The following is a 19,719-nucleotide window of genomic DNA, read 5'->3' on the forward strand; positions in this document are numbered from 1 at the left end:
AAACAGATGCCGCCACAGGGGGTAATTTTGTCTTTTAAGTGAGCAGCATTGAGAGTCTTAAAGAAAGACCTTGTGCGACTCTGAAAATATTTTTTGTAGATTGCCGCTGGTTTCAAGAGCCAGCAAGCAATATCGAGACATTATAATTATCTTGACTTTTAGTTGAAACTAAGGATGGTATACTATATTCCCCTGAAATAGTATAAAGTCTTTATTCGACTCTGTGCAACCCAGAATATCGAGAGGTGAGCTTTAGTTGAGAATATGGCCTATCAAACATTCACATAAATATCTGGCGTTAGATTGCATTAGAATTATAATTTATATCTTTTTCGCCAAAATTCGTTGAAGAATGTATCCAAGGTGTTCGAAAGGTTCCAATTCAATATTTAGTAAAATAGAACCTAATCTCTTAAAGCCCCTACAATTATTTTCATGATTTTTTTCAACGGGATTCTAATTATAACAAAAAATTTCGGGTGCATTTTTTAAATTCTACCCTTTCAATTCCATATTATTTGAACTAGAATCTTTGTACTTTATTGAGTTATTTATTTCTAAATTAAGTAAATAAAAAAGGAAAATTGGAAGAAAAAAGAGATTACTAGCTTAAATTATTCTTCAAATTATGCGCCTCTTTCATAAAATTAAAGGATAAATTAGTAATTTACCATAATCTGAAATTTACCATCACGCACGTGCATTCGCGCATTTTAATAGGTGATTGCACAGCATCAACATTGGAAACTATGCTCATCCTATTTTGATTATCGGTACAAAGCATGGGACCAAAATGTAAGTACTTACCATGAACCAACTCCACAATCCCGGTAGCTTCAAGAGGCGGCCACTAATCAAGGACAAAAAGTGCGTGACTAATTATCTTTATGTAGTTTACTGTAGTTCTAAAATGAGCTCAAGGTAATTTGCATGCATTAGAAGTGATTGGAGAGGTCGTAAATGATTTTTTGTAGCTTAGGGTGAAGGTCAGAAAGGTACGACTGCGTGGCCTAATTATGTAAATCAATGGATACGTCACGACCATGTTTCAAAATCGGGTCATTCCAAGCCATTTTCGACTGGAGTTCGCCTTTGAGCTCTCAGATTTAAATGGAAATTGGTAAAAATTTTAAGGGCCCCCAAATAATTAATATCATAAGGATAACGGTTATTTTCAAAGTGACGGTTTTCGCTTGTACATGAAATTTTAGTCGTCACACTTTACGACAAGGGATCAATTAAAGAAACCGATTGATGGCTTACTTTTACAATTAATCCTTATAATAATGAGAAAATGTTACCAAAATATTGTTTAAATATCACCTAGCACCCAATAATATTATGCATATTACTCCAAAAATTTTGAGAAGGCTGTTCTTCTTGTGAGAAATCGTGTGATAGCACTTTTGAATTTCTCCGTGCAGTTCCCAGTTGGAGTCCATTTATAAAGGGTTTCCCCATTATCATTGGTTTTTCTCTTAGATTTGGAATGTATGCGTGCAAGATATGGTTTGACGTCAAGGAAATTCAGGTAAAAGGATATTTGCCTAAGACTTGACACCTACCAAGCGTTAAATGTCCCAATCGAAGTTTTCAAGTGAGTAGGACTTCAAAATTTTCACCGCGTTCAGCTTTCCCGATTGAATTCTTCATTTTCAATCAAAAATTTTCTCACGAAGCTATCTTTGTTACACGTGATGGCACAGTGTAATGGGACCTTTTAGCCATAGAAGATATCCATTGAGGCCGTAAAGAGGAATTTCAGGAAAAGAGAATTGAATTGCGTAGATTCTGCATCCAAATTTTTACATTAACATTTTTGTCAGCTGTTTGAAACCATCATAGCGTTCGTTATTTTAATTTGAATAGCAATATTTGACTTAAATGAAAGCATTCATTGAATCATAATTCACCAAGTACTCCAAGCCCTATGTGCCCAAGTTTTATTTTTTCTCCTACTTTTTAAATCGCAATGAGCATCGCATATTTTACATTCAATATGACATACATATCGTAGCATTAATATTTAAGGATTTTTCACACTGTTGGACAAGTATTGCTATAAGAACCTGCATTAAAATTCGGATTTTCAAACGCTATTCGCAGAAGTTATTGCATGGAAAGCCTTATTATCTGTGAACGTCAGTCAATGAGGTACAATTAGTGGGACTAACCATAGTTGACATAATTTATTTTTCGGAAAAAATACCACTAAGCCATCGACAAAGAGACCGATCAGGGTTGCGTGGAGCGTGTATGAAGTTCGACGAAAACGATTCTGTAGGACTTAAATCAACGACGCTGAGTCGCTGGTCGTCCAATGAAACGGAGACAGGTGGATAGTAGGTGTTTCCTGGGGAAATGAACACACTTCCTGCACCACTCCCGGGCGAACCCCTTCTCCCGCCCGCCCACCCACGGGGAAGCGGTCCCCTTGGTCCCCCGTGGTGCCGATGCTTTTTTGTCTTCTCCTCGACCCGCATTTTGTCGCTCGCTCTTCCTTTAATCACACAAAAGGGCCTATCCCACTACTCGACGCCGAGAGCCCTTCTGGTGTGCGCGTCTATGGCACTAGATGACCCGACCGGGTGGAAAAATGATGTCTTTTCGAGAGTGGATAGGCCTTCACGTTTCGGCACGCTATCTGAATCTACACAATGTCCTGAGAGTCACTTCAAGGGCGTTCTGCAGGGGGTGGGTTCTCATCAACTAGCATTTTTCCATCTAAAGTAATTCGCTACATAATTACAAAGTCACACGAGCACATGCGCTGATGATTTGAATCTCCCCGCCATGGATCATTCCACGTACAACTATGCAGAAAAATTCCTGGACAAAGAAAGGAAAGAGAGTACAGATTGAGCCTTCACCGATGTTGGGTGATACAACAATAATTTTATTCCTCTTCTTTTATTCAGTTAATATTTAAATGATAAATGCATCCTCTTTAAGTACAGAATAGCATGACCCCAATCAAGTCAAATGATCATTAGAAGACTATATTATTGATTTTTATAGGGTGAAAATTATTATAATTAAATCGTTATTTCCCAATCAAATGTAGTACGCATATTGACAATGGTATTCTTTTCTCACTATCAAATGGATTAAATTTTGATGGTATATATCTTAATAATGTTCTAATATTAAGACGCTGGGGCACAGTCCGAAGGTTTTGTTATTTTCTTCATATTGAATGGGTATTTATGATGTGCGTAGGAGTTCATAAATAAAAAAAACGTCAGAAATATTATCGAAAAAGTGTGATTCTAACTTCTTCATATTTCTACTGCCAGCCAATAAGCAATAATCGGTTCCTTTTTATTACTTGATATTTCCTTGTCATTTCATTTATTTGAAAGTTACCATAACCGACACCAAACACCTTCATTTTGTAAAAGTCAGTCATAAATTAAAATAACCTAGGTTATGGCAGAACTTGTTCTGAAACCAAGGTCGGTCAATGTACATTATTTAAGTAAAATTGTGAATTCTATGACAATGAGTCCTGTCACACATATCCTCGGATTATCCCTTGACGCACTCAATTTTATTGCCTTGACTCGAGGGAACTTGCAAATCAGTGTCAGGATGAGGTGCAGAAATGCATCCGTTGCATCGCTCATATTTCGCGCGGCCCTCGCTCAAATCTGTGACCTCGTGGGGAGGAATCGTTACTACCCCTTGGGAGGGACAAGTAACAGCGGTAGGAGGAGGAGGAAAGGCTTTCGAGAAATTGGGGGAGAGGGAGGCTTTTGGCGGGGTAAGATAAAGAGGCAGGGGAATAATTTTTTTTGGAGGGAGAGAGAGAGAAAAAAAGGTGTATGGCGGAGGATGCGGGAGAAAGGGGAGGGGGTGAGGTTCAAGGCTTTATCCCACCTAACCAAGTCACACGCCTCTCACCCTCTTACTTAGTTGTATATACTTCATACATATTTTTTTGCACCCTCCCCAACTCTGGGGTCTCCTCCCTTCCTCCCTAACCACTCACCCTCTTGGCTGGCACTCCGATGTCCCAGTCTACCCTACTCCCCTTTTTATTTATCCACCCCACCTCCTCCACCGCCCCCAATTCTAACCCTCTCCTCCTCCTCTAGCTCCCCTCCAGCGCGACGCGTCGCGTCGACGACGCTAGAGAGAAAACCGTGACGTCAGCGACGGAACTGCGTCATCCCAGTGTTGGCGGCGCGGAGAGGGGAAAGGCGCTCTCCGCGAGAGGAGGGGAAGTCGAGGCGGTGGAGGAGGAGGGGGGAGTTTAAGCGAGGGAGGGGAAGTAGGGGTGAAGAAGGAACTGTAGGAGGGGAGGGGCGGGAGCGCCACATCGTGGAGTCAGTTCGCCGCGGAGAGTGGTCAAGTAGAGACGTCCGACCGAAAGGCGAAGAGAGACATCGGATAGGGTGAAGGAAAGGCGAAAAGGGAGAAGGAAAGAGAGGGAGGTTTGGAGTGGGGGGAGACCTTAGGAAGGGGGTGGAGGAAACTGTTTTTGGAGGAGGGAGAGAGAAAATTTTTTTCTCGTCATCACCACAGTTTCTTCCTTCAAAGTGAGAGGGCGACTCAAGAGGAAGTTCACTTTGTGCAGGATCTATTCAGGCCTATTTTGCCGGTGCGTCGAAAAACTTCAAAAGAGTTGAAAAATAATAATTAAGGATCCCCCGGCAGTGGGTGAACTCCTGGACGCCGCACCAAGCGTTTCCTCCCGAAGATCTCGGCAATTAGGCGATTCGCGATGGATGTTTTAGCCGTGAGGCTGTCCTCCCGGCCCCTCAGCATATTCGTGGTGTCCCTGCTGATCGCGGCCGCGGCGATACCCCAAGGAACCTCAGCGGCCCACAAGAAGACCGTGGATCAGAAGCTCAGGGAAGAAAGCACCCTTTCGACGGTGAGTCCAGTTCGTGTCTTCTCGCGGGGAGCGTTGCCTTTTGAGCGGGACCGCAGAGAGATGTTCGCGAGAAGGAAGCGAAAGTCCTCGAGTGCCCGCTCCTCGGCGTTTCTCCACTTTCATTTGTTTTATTTTTTAACACCATCGTTGGCTCCACCACCTGTCCCCGTCTTTGCCTTTTTGGCGCGCTCCGAGTCATCGGCCGTGCCGTGAGCAGCTTCTTTTCTTTCCTTTTGACCTTCCAGACGTAACTGGGCGGTGCCCAAGATCAAGGCCACGCTATTTGCCGCTCGTGTGTTGTGTGAAAGTTGATGGCCGTTGGATCGCATGAGTGTAATCGCGGAGGAGTATGTGCAAGCGATCTGAGAGATGTCTTTTTTGAAGTCCCCTTGACAGTTTTGCGGTCGCTCTACACCCGTCGCAGTCTCCAGCTTCGCTCTCTATCTCTCTGCCCCGTGTTCGTTCATTCTAAGCCCTTTGAATTCAATTCTCTCGTCTGATTCTCCCATCATGTCTCCGCCGGCGGCCTCTGAAGTCCGCATCGGCGTAGGTGTTCTCTTCCCGGCAGCCTCTAGGAAGTCCTCCTGAATCACCTCCAACGGTCGACGCGCGCGTTGGGCGTTCGAGGCTTGCGTTATCACGGTTGAGCGAGCTCGCATGGGGGTTTGTGGGATTCGTTTTTTTACCAAGGGGGTGGATATGGGCCTAACACGGCGGCTTTTTTCATTCCATTGTATTCCCATCATTTTTTTATAATATCCACTCTCCATACCTCTCGTAAAATGTTGTTGGTTTGAAATTCTGCGAAGGAAGTGGTCGTTACTCGCTACCTTTCTTCTACTTTCGAGGAATATGGTGCTTTCCCTGTGTTTCAGGTGGTTGATTTTACTTTTGGAACCTCAAAGGGGTGGGAACTCGTCATGGTCCCCTACTTTATAAGAGTACCACCGTTCGTAGCACCTCCCGTATGGCCTCTAGAAAAAAGTTAATTTCTCTAACTCTAGGCTCTATCTACATGACTTTTTCTAAGATTACCAAGCGAAGGAGAGCAATTGCTGAAAATTATTGAATTTCCTAGGGGTGATGGCTCGAAGTCGTATCCTAAAAACCTCGGTAATACTAAGTTTTTTTGCACCTTGGGGGGCGGGGTATATTAGTATTCTTCGTACCTTCCCTGTTTTTTATATTTTTCAACCTTATTTTATATATCACAGTAGGGTACCACAAAATATTATGTAGGGAAGTCGTGTCATATTGCAGTGCAATTCGTATCAACGAATTTTCCTATTTCTTAAACATCAGCGAGGCTTCATTTACAATGCTTTCTCGAACTATCCAGTCCATGAGTCTAGGGCCAAAACTAGCCCCATTTCTATCCCTTGGGAAAAAATAAGTTTTTTCCCCGCCTTCTCTCCTGGTGTATTCTCGTTCATGGCATTGACTTATCGGTGGTTTAGCTCACCAAACTGTGTAACGGTGCACGTAATAATTTTTCCACTATCAATAGAAAAACGACGATCAAAACTTTTGCCCGATAACATTTTCACCCCTTAATATTCCACCGAAATAGTACTGGCCTCACCTTGCCCTGCGATCCGTGACTCCCTCCAATGCTCTGCCGCCCGCGCCTCCTTCCGCCCCCCGCCCTAACGACACGAACGCACGCAAAGCTCCGTGAAGCCCTTCCATCCATTTCAGCCCCTTTTGCCGCGCTCCCTCTCCCACCTTTCTCCGCCCCCCCATTCCCCCAGCCCCTGCAGAAGAGGGACCGAAAGGTGCTCTTACCACCTCTTCGAAACTTCGCCAACTTCCATTCCTTTCCTCGCCAATCTTATTTTTTCCTATCCGTTGCCTTGTTTCCTCTATGGAAGCTCAGTAGAGAGTTATAGGTAACCCGACTAGCTTTCTAATTTGTTGAGAAGTACTCGCGCGTAACTAGCCCGTGTTTTCGATAGGTATGGCTATTAATACAGGTTTTTGATTAATGAATGAAAGCATAAGATGTCAGTTGAGAAGTTGCAATCGAACAGTCAGCGTTTCCTCTACAATTATTTAAATCTTTTTTAGTGGCCAATCCGCGTGAGATAACCCCTGGTTACAATAACAATCACGTTTGGCGCTGGCACCCGCTTCCACTACGATATCCAGCCCGGTTCTGCGCTAACCAGGGCAAGAAGAAGCGCGTGGTGGAAACTTCCTCTTCTGAACTTATTCCTACCTGAAAGGTGCACGCGTACCTACCTGTCCACGCTCTTTCTTCCCTTTCCCTTCCCGACTCCTCCCACCCTCCCCCACCCCCTACCCACCCTGCCCCTCCGGTTGTTTCCTACGCGTGGGGCGTGTTTGTCGGTGGAGGGGAGGGCGGCGGGGAGGGTGCTGGTCTGCCGGCCGGGGCAATGGAAGAAGACGGAGGAAGGCGAGTCTGTCTCTCTCTGGGGAGGTGGAGGAGAATAACTCTCCAAGGTTACTCGTGCACCTGTGCCGTCCTTCCTTCATCTCCACTCACACACCTTCCTCGCCTCAACTTCCTTACCTCCAGCGGGAGGAGTCGGAGGGCCACCGGTCGGCCCGGAGGGAAGTCGAAGACAGGCCGACGGAGGCTTCTTCTCGAGTCACAATCCCGCCAGCCAGAGTGGATGGACGCTCGGTTTTTATAGGTTGGAGGGGTGGGTTAGAATTTTTTTGTACAGGTGGGCGAGAGCCCTTGGCTTTCATCATTTTGGGCCCGGGAAAGTTTTCCTCGGTTTAGACGAAAGATATAAAGGCCCTATCGACCGTAAACTGTCAAGTATGTGCTGAAATCACCACAGGGGACGACGGAGCGATAGTTACTTTTGATTTTTTTTCGGTTGGAATAAGGATAAAAATATCATGAGATGAGCAAGGGTACTTATCATTAGGAAATCGGGTAGAATTCTTTTGGTAAGGTTAAAAGATATTTAGGCATTATCGACTAAAATTAGGCATTATCGATTATGGATTATTCAAACTTCACAAGTGTACCGAGCAATTTTCGTCTATTTTTTCACTTACATATTTTGAAGTGTTATCTTGTTTCCTCTGCGGCTCTTTCGAGTTTCTTGTTTGTTTCAGGCCAAACCCTGGAATATATTGGGTAAAAATTCATGAATTTGATTGGGAAAATTAGTAGATGTGTTGTAACTTCAAAACAGCATTTTTGGATTAAGTCTACCGTTGTGAATCGGCGACGCATTTATTTTTTAACAGGAAACATCTTGCGCTCAAATCGCCACAATCAACGCATAACCCCACCTCAAATCAAGTTTCGATTGTGCTGCCTCAGCGGTTAACGTACCGTGCTTTTTCAATCCTCTACTATAAGAACCATTCCTCAAGTTGTTCGATTGCCGCAGTCCTGGGCCGCTTCCTCTTGTTACAGCAACTACTAATTTTCCACACGTCGTTTGTGAAGGTTATGAGGAACAGCCTCTGTTTTTTCTCCCTTATCTCGCCTTGCTTTTGTTTTTCCTCCAGCATACTTCTTTCCTCCAACCGGATCGTGACCACGGTTAAAACCACTCCCTCGCCGCCTTCCCCGGAGGTTATCTACTAATGACCAGGTGGAGTCGTGAGGATTCGTCGCCATAGTGTGTCTGCTTAACGTAATGAAAATTTGGGAAAAACCTCCGTCGCCGTGGCTCCCGTAGAGTAGTAATTTTTTTCGGTGGACAGCCGTCGCGTCGTTTGTCCAAAGTCACCCACTCCTCTCTTCCTCCCCCCTCACCTCTGCGGAGAGTTCGGCATTCCGGTGGCGGTCGGTGCCGCGGGGCCCCCCCGGGAGTTAATCTGCCCCCCGACCGACGTTACCATGGCGATGGTTGGGGGTAGAAGGGGTCTGGGAGGTTGTGTGGGAGGCAGAGGGAATAATTATTTTTTCGGAGTCTCGTTAGCGCAAGTGCGTGGGTAGGCGTATTTTATCCGATGTGGACCGAAAAGGTGTCCACTCTTGTGTTTGGTTTTCCTCTAATTCTTCCCCTTGACTGGCTGCAAATTAAGGAAAGCGATAATGTATGTCGTGCTTAGGTTAATCCACACCACGGAGCAATGTGGGATGTCATATAATTCATTTTTATCTCAAATTATCCTTACTTGTTCGTTTTCGCTTGGTTTGAAGGCGTTGAGGTCTCCGTGCTGTTTGCTTTTGCGTGGAATTAAGCTTATGTCGCTACAATTAGTTGCTTGGATGAGTGATCGCAGGTAAAGGGAAATTAAAATGTTATTCTTTTACTACCCTAAAGGCTCAAAGGAATTAATTGATTGGTTTAAAGCGATGAAGTGAATATAAATCTGGATTTAGGCGAGAAAGTCTTGAGGAATATGAGTAATTTTTTGCCTGTACTCTTCCATTCGAGCTACTGCTTTGTTACATTAAAGCACTCATTAAGACCGGTAAACTCCATTCTGAGTCAGCAGTATGAGAATCATACAGAGTAAAAAAGGCAGTAAATAAATAACAAAAAATAATACTTTCTTTGTTCGCAAGCAATGACTGCAGCTAGTAGAATTCGCATGGCCATAATTTATGATTTTGCCTCGCAATGAATCCATTTTAAGGCAACTGCACTGAAATCTCTCACCGTGAAATGGGAAAAAAGAAAACTCTATGTATAAGCTCTGGGTTGCATCCACGGGTTTGGTATTTGGAAAAATCTTCAAATGATCATTTTGGTGATGTTGCGTAGCCGCTTCCCATAAATGCGAGACCTTTTCAAACGCCGAATCCTCTTATGTTCATCCGCAACTTAATTCTCATTTGTATTTTTTTACGAGCGTACTCCTCTCTTGCGTCGATCGCAATCACCTCTGGGAATTCTCTCCTCCCCCGAACCTTACCCTACGCGGCTGGGACTATCCCACCCTTTTCCACCGACAACACCACTTTGTTTGGTCGATCGCTGGTTGTTAAGGGCACTGGTTTTTGGGGTTGGGCGAACGGGGGCTGAGGTTGAGAAAAACGGGCACCGCAGTATCGGTGACTCGCATCTCGTCTAAAGAGAGTAACGATAATATGACCGTCTTCTTACCCATGAGAGCTACGCGGAAGGGGGCATGTAGGAGGACGGATTGCTTCTCCCTATCCTGCCACCGCTATCGCTCCCGACTCCCTCCCATTGCTGCCCGTTCTGGATACAACCGGCTTGTGTATATAATTCTTTGTCCCTCCCCTGGAGCCAATCCCCTCCCTGTCCCAGCGCGTCCATTCATTCCGCGGTGATTGGAGGGGCGGGCCAGAATGTTCCCGCTCGCTCGAGAGCGGAGGACTTGGCGTCGCGTGGGCGTCCCGGACGACCCATTGGGGTACCACAGGAATGGGCTCGCGTGGTGTTTATTGGAGGCTGGCGGTATTGGAGCGGCTTATTCTCCTTATTTTGCATTTGCGGGCCCTTTTTTATATTTAAGACGCCTTCAGTCCGTATCAATCGTCTCTTCAAATAGTACATGGTTTACTTCACATGCCTTTTGTCGTTTCTCTAAATGCATGATTTCATATACATGTCTTTCGTCATGCATACAAATTTGGTTGAAGTTCTACTTCCAAGGTTTATGGGGGTGACCCTGTATTTTGATTTCTTCGTCAATTGCGATTCCAAGGTATTTCACCTTTTAATACCATCCGAGACATTACATTACACTGATTGCCTAACTGGCAGCTTTAACTCTTAATGTCATGCGCTAGGATCTAAAAAAAATCGAAATTTATAAATTCGAATGTTCTGGTTTTGTGCTTTCGGTGTGTTGTTACACTCGCCCTTTACTAAACCTTCATTCTAGGTTGCAAGATCTGGGCTTCCGTTTTTCGCCATTATGGCAGCATATGAGGCTATATTTGTGTGCCAGTTCTCTCTGCATATTGGGAAGTCAGCAGTAAATGCGTTAAATGATATTGGTCAGAGTACGGAGACTTGGGGTACTTAATGCAGTCATTGCCTTTACTTGTATTATTGAGCCTCTGGAATGGTCCAGGGATGGGCTATGGGAGTGGGGTGTGAGGGTTAAGGATGGGTGGAGGCATAATTGGAAGCACAAACCCTTTCCCCCACCCCGGCCCATCCCCTCCCGCCCTATATAACCAGACCCTCAGCCTTACAAGTCCCCAGGCGATGTCCCTCGGAATGACCGCAGCCACCGGACCCCTTCTCACGTCCCCCCCTCATGTATCTCCTCCCCTCCCACCTTCCATTTGCCCATACTTCTTCACTCCTCGTATATATATATCAGAGAGCATCGCGCGCTCGGCGGGACTGCTGTTCCAAAGCCTTTCATTCCCGAGCCGTGGACAGACTCAACTGCGGGTTCCCCTCCCTCCTCCCTGGGCCGTGCCCGTACCTTTGTTATTCTCCCCAAGGCGAAGTGCCGGAGTGGAGTGCCAAGTTAATTTTCTCTCCCTCGGGGACTGTAATAATGTCTTAAGTAAACTGCGACGCAGGGGGTAGTGCGTGAGGGTTTGAGGGGGGCGCGCACAAGTTGTAATTGCAATTAAAGTTTATCTTGGACCGTGATGGGTGTGGATCGGATCTGCAAGGATGCCTCTCCCGTGGATTAATTGGCTCCTGGGACGTCGCACGTGTGTGTGTGTGTGTTAGTTTTGAGTGTGTGCTTGTGCGTTTCCGTCGTTGGGAAGGTGTGGCGTCAAAACCGGACCCTTCGCCCGGGCCTTCCTCAACTCCGTCCGACCTCGCCTCTACCCTTGCCGCGTAATTTTCGAGATTCCATCCATTCCTCCTCTTCCTCCGTGTGCTAATACCTCGAGGTTCTCTCTCTCCCGGGAGCAGAAGTTTTCGCCAATAGAGGGAAATGCGAGTTCCGCTTGGGAATGGTACCCAACTGAAACTTGTTTGGTCATCCCTTAAACTTAACGTTGATCGTGTGCGTTTGTGTGTTTTGACTACAGTGCTTTGGATATTTGTCAGTTTACCTTAAGTTTCAAACACTGTTGCTTTTCATTGGAATAACATTCTTAGTTTATAAAATGGCCACGAATATCTGGATAATGGAGGAAGGTCTTTCGCGGTGAGCCAAAAAGTATTGATTCTCAACATTAAACTGCTGGCCCTTTTGTTCAATCATTACAAATTTAATTAAAGGTTTGAATGGAAGCCGAATTATTTTGCTATGAAATCCTAGTTTGTAACACACTGGGAATATGCGTTGCCAAAATGTCATAAATTCTAGCCTTCTTTATCTCTAACTAATAAAAGGTACACTTCACGATGATAATGCTTAAAAAATAATGACAAATTACACTAGATTTTAATTCTAAGCTGGGTAAAAAATAATAATTTTCCTCTTCTCCATGTGACATGAAAAAAAAACTTTTTCTCGGCGTTGATGGTGGAATGAATTAGTCAACTTTTATGAGAAAATTGAGGCGTTTGATCTCTGGTAGACTGACGAATTCTTGTGGGACTGATTAATTTATTATTCACTGGGTGATTAGAATGTAAATCTGGGGAATATTGGAGAGTTGCTCAAGATTTATGCATGGGAACCTGATCAACCTCTAATACAAATGCCGCTGCCTTTGTAGATGTTAGTTCCGCATGATTCAGGGTGTCTTTTTGGAGCCGCTCATGCATTGATTATTTAGGTCTCTGATTATCTTAGGACTTAGCCTTGACCAAGTATCGTTTTTCCCACACTCGTGAATGCTGTGGTCTTTCGGTTCCTTGATGTCTGTGGAACGAGATGATCATCAATTTCAATTTAACGAGTTACCCGTGCGATTAGCATGTTTCCTTTGTATTGTATTTCCTGTGTATTTCCTTTGGTTCTTACTGATGTAGCTGGATGTACTTTCAATCAAGGGTGATAGTCAATTATTTAACCCATAATCAAGATACTATCCAAGTAGAAACCATTACTCATGGCCACAATCAATATTTTATCTTCTGCTTATTGCTTGAAGCCTTTTTTGCTCATCAAAGTTTTTATTGAATGCCTAAGTGATTAATGGAGATCCATCCACTGTCTTTCCATATTCTGCTTCATCGTCTTTGATTCAATGAGCTTAAATGCCTGTATCGGAAGCATAGTTAATTATTGGTTTGGCACATATTCAGAGTGAAAAGAGCAAGTTGAATGGAAAAGTATCGGATTATCAATCATGAACCATTTTTGTTTAACATTTAGAATTAAGGATATTCTAAAAGAGAAATTTATCCATGAATTGACTATACTGCAAAGACTCCGCTATAATGAAAGGATAAAGACGGATTTACACTTGAAAATGAATCTTTTTCCCTTCAAAACTAAATCTACTAAGTTCATTAGCTGATTGAAATCACATTTATTTTCATCTTGAATAGTAAGCAAAAAATTAAGCGTTATTTGCAAGCTAGAATTAATTAAGTGCCGTCGAATATAAAATTGTCGGTTGATGCAAGATTCGTCCTTATGACGTGAAATACATCGATTGTCTCAATATTACTCTTAGTGTGTCATTGTGGCATTTACAATATATTTTAAATTTAATTCTTAATTCAACGAGAAATGGAAATTTAATAAGATTGAGCTCTCTAAACTTATTGTTAGAAAATGCCATTTCGGTTGCCGCAACGTGTGTTAGTGTTATAAGTGGTTGAAATGCAACCAATGTCCTACTTTCCTCCAAAAACGTGTCTGTGTAGTTACTGATTGTGAGTTAAACTCTGTTTATAAAAGCTCAACCTCTGAATGAAGAAGATAAATTTGTAGCATGACTCTTTTCTTATTAAATTTTTTTGTCAGGAATACATAATTTTAATACCGTTTAACTACCGTCGGAATAACTTTCCTGGTTGCTCATTATAGTTCATCCGATTTGACAGGCGAAACCGCGTATAATTAAAAATCCCAATCGTGGAACTAACTAGGTATTTTCGTTTAACATTCTGTGGTGTCCTTAGAGTAACACCTACCCAGTTTTAGTTACACTCCAGGAGTTTTTGGCTTGGGATAGGTTTTCGCTAAAAGTTTTTATCTAGTCATACTGTGACGTCTGTTGCTTCAGGAGCCACAGTATTAATAAATTCTAGCTAGAGGCTGGAGAGAGTTATGCATAATTACAGTTGTCCTAATTAGAGAGATCAGCTGAGCCAATTGGTGCGAGAAACCTTTTACAAGAGTATAGAGATCGAAACAAAAATTGATCTCCTCTCAAAATACTCACAATATTTATTTTAAATCCCATTTCCCGCACATTTCGGAGGCTGCTCGCGAGGAAGTACGTAATGTAGTAGTGGAGTAGGAAAGGTCCCCGTCCCATGTATCTCATCCCAGCAAAACGTTCACTCCCCGGTCATTGCACTCGGCTCCGCACTCCAAGTAAATCAGCGTCGAGCGCAATACTAAAATGAGATGAGTAAAAGCAACAGCTCTTTCTCTCTCCCCACGGCGAGTTCGTAAAGCGATCATCGGTCCCGAATGCCCGTTCCCACTGCGGCAGTTCCATGGACAAAACCGCGTAGCGGTCTCTCCCACCCCCGCTCCATTTCCACGCGCAGAAAAGAACCACGACCGAGACTGTTTCCCGTCGACAACTTTTGTTTTCTCGTCACCACCAGTGTGGAACTGGCGGTGAGGCGGAGAAGGAAGTATCATCCGAGTTTTTGCACCATGGCGAGCCTTTGGGTTTGAGTGGGATATATATTTGAGTCGATCTCATGTCGTGAATGTGGTGACCAAAAGTAAAAAAAGAGCTGTCTTCGTTCGATGGACGATCAATCCGTTAAATTGATTGCTCTCGCGGAATGGAGGCGAATTGGACCGTGTCTTTTTGGGACCGGTTTCCTCGGCGGCCCCGGTCTTCGCGCCCTCCGCTCGCGCTGCTTCCACGGCATTTGTTTGGTTTCCGCATATTTCACGTCTGCTCTTTTCGTGCAGACGCCTCTGAAATGGCTGGGGACTGGCTTTCGGCTTGGGACGGATGGTACTGTTTGGACGTGGGAGGCAACGTGATGTCGACACCTAGAACTAGTGTATGTAGATAAGTCCTGCCAACGCTGAGTCTGCGTAAAAATTTGGTTGCGAATCCCCCTGAATATGTTCAGCACTTGGGTGCAAACTCGATATTTAATCGTAGTTTTGCACAATTTTTTTCCCAAACCACCGAATACAGCTGATATTGGCCATTTTACATCGGGGTGTTCGAAAAATTTTACAATTACATGTACACGATCAACCATGCCCTGTATAGGTGAAAACTAGCCCGAACCCGCAACCTCTTTTTTACCAGGCGAGGACTTACTCCGCCGCCACCGGGGCCAGCTATCTAAGCTCTTGGAGGTTGGAGATATGGAGCTGAGCTGAGGGGAATATCGATTTGGCTCCCGATCGGAAAATAAAGTACCTTGCATCAACTATCAAGTAGTATAGGGAAGAAGTGCCTATCATTTAATATGCATATAATATACTCAGCTTGTTTTCATTCTTTGAGAGGCAAAAAACAAAATTTCCTTTTTATCATATTTCCATGATATGTTGTTTATATATGTCACGGTGCCCTATGAAAAACAAAATTTTCGTTTAATCAGATGCCCATAATGTGGTGTGTAATGTGTATAGATGTCGCAATGCCCTGTAAAATTGCGTATGGATCAATTTCAAAATGCCATTTGTAACTTTCTATTTACAACTATTTATTAGTATCTTTCTATATCTTTACATATCTTGCAAAAAATCTTTTAGAATACCGGTTATGGTTTCAGCCATTATTTCCATCACCAAAGGCTTTTTTGACGATAACACTGACCATTGAAACAATGTTTGGTATTCTTGGCCAAATATTGTAAAAGGTGTTTTGTTGTTGTATTATTGTTTTATATTTTTCTATACTATTATTTTAAACTATTGTTTTGAATTTTAACATCGACGTCAAGATGTTCCTCCGAATACAGCCTCACACACTCGTATCCGCGCGTATGGCAGTCGGTCTGTTGTACTTGAAACTCATTCACCTGCTGCATCTCCTTGGAAGAATATTGTCTCCTTTTTGAATCTTTCATCCATCGTTTTCCTATTTATCGTGACATTCTGATCGTTCCCTGTATAGGGTAGTTTCCTTCATCAAATAAAACGAAAGGCATTGATTGCGATTCGTTACCCACCATTAGTGTACTAATAATATACAAATGATTTGGTTTTAGAAATCCCTGTTTAGACGAATGGCAATGGTCAATTTTAACCGCATTTGAAAAAGGCCAGAATGGCGCCCTAGCGATGCCACTCCACGTGACGTCACAGGGACCTAGTTTCTATACCAGTGGATATGAGTTTTACATCGTCTGAGATTATCAATGTATGCATGAGACAAAGAGCTCAGGGAAGCATCTCTTAATAATCACCTATTAAAACTGCCTATGGTCGGAAAGTTTCCTTCGTTTGATAAGGTATTAATAATCCTTATTTAAGCCAAGCGGTACCTGCTAGTAGCCTGCATCGCAGTAGCGCACACCTCCTCGCCCCAAGGTCAACTCACACGGCGACAGCGGGAACCAGAATGACGTCACACGGGCTGTTCCCAGCATTCATACTTAGCCGTCGCGTTTTCGCGCGCTTGAAAATTTTCACTCTTCATGTAATCGTGAAAAATAGATGTCGTCATTTTAAAATCTAAAAGCGTGAAATACATACTCCAGGAGTAATAATCTTTCGATTGAGGCAGTAAAATAATAATAGGAAACCATCCTATTGATCCTGCCGCCGTCTAGCAGGAGCGAGGGCTGCATGGTGCTGGCGACGCGTCGGTGCGCACTTCCGCCTTCGCACGTTCCTCCTCTTCAAGTGATTAATCGTCTGGAAGCGATCGCCTCTGGTCCTCGCCTCGGGCAGTGTGTGAGTAATGTTCGGGGAAAAAGTCAGAGGGGCTCCCGCTTCTAAGCTCTCGATCTAACTTGCTGCGTTCGTAGTTACCACGCGATGGATCTTAGCCCGCGAAACTTCCAGTGGCTCAAGTTCTTGTAGTGGTTGTGGCCTGCTTCTGAACTTCTAACTTTGCGATGGGCAGCGTTTTCCCAAACCAGGGTCCTGTTAGCATACCCTCTGCCTTAACTTAGGTTGCTCTTCGGGAAAAAATAGTTATCTTGCTTTTAACATTCTTACCTCCTCATGGATTGTCAAATAATGCATAATTTTTTTGCGTATTCACTGGTATTGCGAATGCAGGTTTAACCTCATTCGTGATTTTCATAGTTTCCTTACCAGTTACCTTAAAACTGAACCAGTCGTGGATGTTTTTGTATCTTTGCAGATTTGTCTTCGTCGTAATGCTCTCCTTACCTTCCGTCGTAATGTTCAGTTTCTCTTCAGGTTTGATACTTAACCAGACGTAGATTTATTTATTTCTTTATAACAAAGCGGACTTGGTTTCAGGGCATATTTTGTAAAATGTATACAAGATGAAAAAGAGATAAACTTTGCGAATTTCACTAGGGAAGAAAATTTATTGCGACCGGGAATTTAAAAAGTTGACTTATCATTGATAATAACATGTTTGATGATGACACAGCTTGCTGAAACCCGGATCGCAATGAATTTTGTTACCTCATGTAATTCAAAACGTTTTTATTCTTTTGCCATCAGATTCATATTTAAAAATGATTGTAATTAACAAATGATTCATTGACACGATTACTGTAGTGATTCCAAATCCTCTGCTTAATGGATGTGAACTCAAAATTTTCCCCGCTAAAAATTATTCATTGCCCAAACGATTGCTGCTCTGTTTTAACACCCGGGTGCACAAATTTGTCATTAATTAGTTTTGTAAATTTTGCAATCGCTAATAACGTACAACATTCATCGCATATCCAATCCACGATTCCATTATTGTCGCGTTAACATTTTACAATGATGCCATATAATTAGCAATTCGAATCTAGCGGACCCTGTGAAAAATGTGTAGTGTTAGTAACTCACGGCGAAGTCAGGCGCGGCCACAGAGAGGCGCCGCTCATGAATAGTAATTTCTGCATCGAATTAATGAGAGAGCCGACATTAAGAGTGTTCTCGGGCGTAGTACTCTCGTCTGATACGAGCGCCTGCTCTCTGCCGCATCCTAATCTAACGTGGAATCCGAACCCGAATTTTTTACGGTTTTAGTTTTCGAGCCTTCTTTCTGCCTGGCAGAACCGTATTTTAAAAAAATTATACATTTTACCTCGCTGATATTTTTGCCATACTATCTGGACCGCACCCAGCCGCAAAGCAACATCCATAAAAAAATCATTCCATCCGGGCGTATCTTGAATTTTCTAGTCCAGAAAATCGTATGTGTAAAATTTGAGCCATATAATGTCTGAAATTTCCCATTAACAGCGCATAGAAAGTAAGTCAGAATACGTTTAAATACGATGTACGATTTCAGATACGATTACATGGCTCAAATTTTCTGAACTAGAAATTTAACATACGCCTGAATGGAATGATCTCTTGAGATTCAACTTTGCCGCTAGGAGGAGCCGATTAATCGCCGATGTTTAATGCCCAAATGTTCGAGGTTGCATTCCAAATGTTTTTTTTTCGTGGTTTATGTGTAGTATTTGATTTATTTGTCTCCTTGATATTTTAGATCGAAACTTGAAGCTTGTACGTGGTGGAATATTAGCAATAAAAGGCACCTGGTTACTTCCACAATATATTTAAAGCGTAGCAGCCGAAACCGGTCTGAGTTTTAAAATATATTATGGCAGTGGCGTAACTAGGAATATGATTTCGGGGGGATGTGGGGGCTTTGGGGTGGATGAGGGGGGTTAGTGGGGGCAACCTCCCTTGGAAACGGGGATTTAAGGAAAAAAAAATGAAAAATAGCATGCCTGAAAATGCATTTCACATCATTTTGGCACTTAAATTTAACTTTAAGCAGACGCAGTTAGTATATAACAAATCTGAACAAGAAATTTAAATTATTTTTGATTTCTCTGAGGCTTTTGGGGGGGAAATATCCCCCCCGTAACCCCCATGGTTACGCTACTGTGTTGATATTTTAGACAGCATATTTTTAAGTTAAAGTCGCGTTGGCATTGTTCTTTTCTCCTCAATCTTCATGAATGTGCTAATATTTAAACCTTTGTTCTAAGCACCATCGAGAATTGTTTATTATTTATCTTCAAGGCGAACCTTTTCTTTCAATGATTCATATTTTTCACGTGAAGGCAGACTTGATCTGATTAATTTGAATCACCAATGTGCACAAAATTTGGTCCAACGTTATCATTTTGAATGCTCTTAGTTCCTCTGTATAATTATTGGCTGATTATTTTTCCAGCTCCACTTCCCTCTGTACTTTTCCATGAAATGAGTTGAGCTCATTAAAGCGATTAAATCGAAATTTGAAGCTTGTACGTGGTGGAAAGGGTGCTCCATATTATCAATAATAGACGCTTTGTTACTTTCACCAAATATTTTTTTTTAATTTTTATTCTATGACCGGTTTCGGCTGTTACTCCATAATCAACAACAGAAAATATTATTTATTAGATGATGGTGTAACAGCGGAAACCGTTCATTAAATATAAATTTTTATAAATATTTAGTGGAAGTAGCAGTGTCTGTTGTTGACAATCATGAAAGCGATGCCTAAAATCAGCTCATTCCCCAGGCATAATATTTGTGTTGCTCTGGATATTTGAGCGTATTCTCTATAGATCCGTGGCTGGCGGATTTCACTCGGTTTGCGTTATCTCTGACCTCCATTTTCCGCGCGCGCCCAATTAGCATCAGCATAATATTTCGCGTTTAATGCCAAAGTGCTTATCAAGAGGATAGGCAAGGCGCGCACACGGAACGCTGCTGCATTTGCCCCGCGGCTGCTACAGGGGAATGGAAGCCACAAAATGGCTTTT

At 43.1% G+C, this 19,719-nt stretch overlaps 1 protein-coding gene across 8 annotated transcripts in view; it reads left to right on the forward strand.

Annotated features, from left to right (window-relative positions):
• Nucleotides 1–4,334: 4,334 nt before the first annotated feature.
• Nucleotides 4,335–19,719, forward strand: part of LOC124161421 (fasciclin-1) — a 407,485-nt gene continuing 392,100 nt past the window's right edge. For all 8 annotated transcript variants that reach the window (XM_046537739.1, XM_046537769.1, XM_046537744.1 and 5 more), the window contains exon 1: nucleotides 4,335–4,879. In XM_046537739.1, coding sequence (XP_046393695.1) covers nucleotides 4,727–4,879 — 153 coding nt within the window. In that variant the 5' untranslated portion in view covers nucleotides 4,335–4,726. The remainder of the gene's footprint in view (nucleotides 4,880–19,719) is intronic.

The sequence above is a fragment of the Ischnura elegans genome, chromosome 1, assembly GCF_921293095.1.
Source record: "Ischnura elegans chromosome 1, ioIscEleg1.1, whole genome shotgun sequence".
Classification (NCBI taxonomy): domain Eukaryota; kingdom Metazoa; phylum Arthropoda; class Insecta; order Odonata; family Coenagrionidae; genus Ischnura; species Ischnura elegans.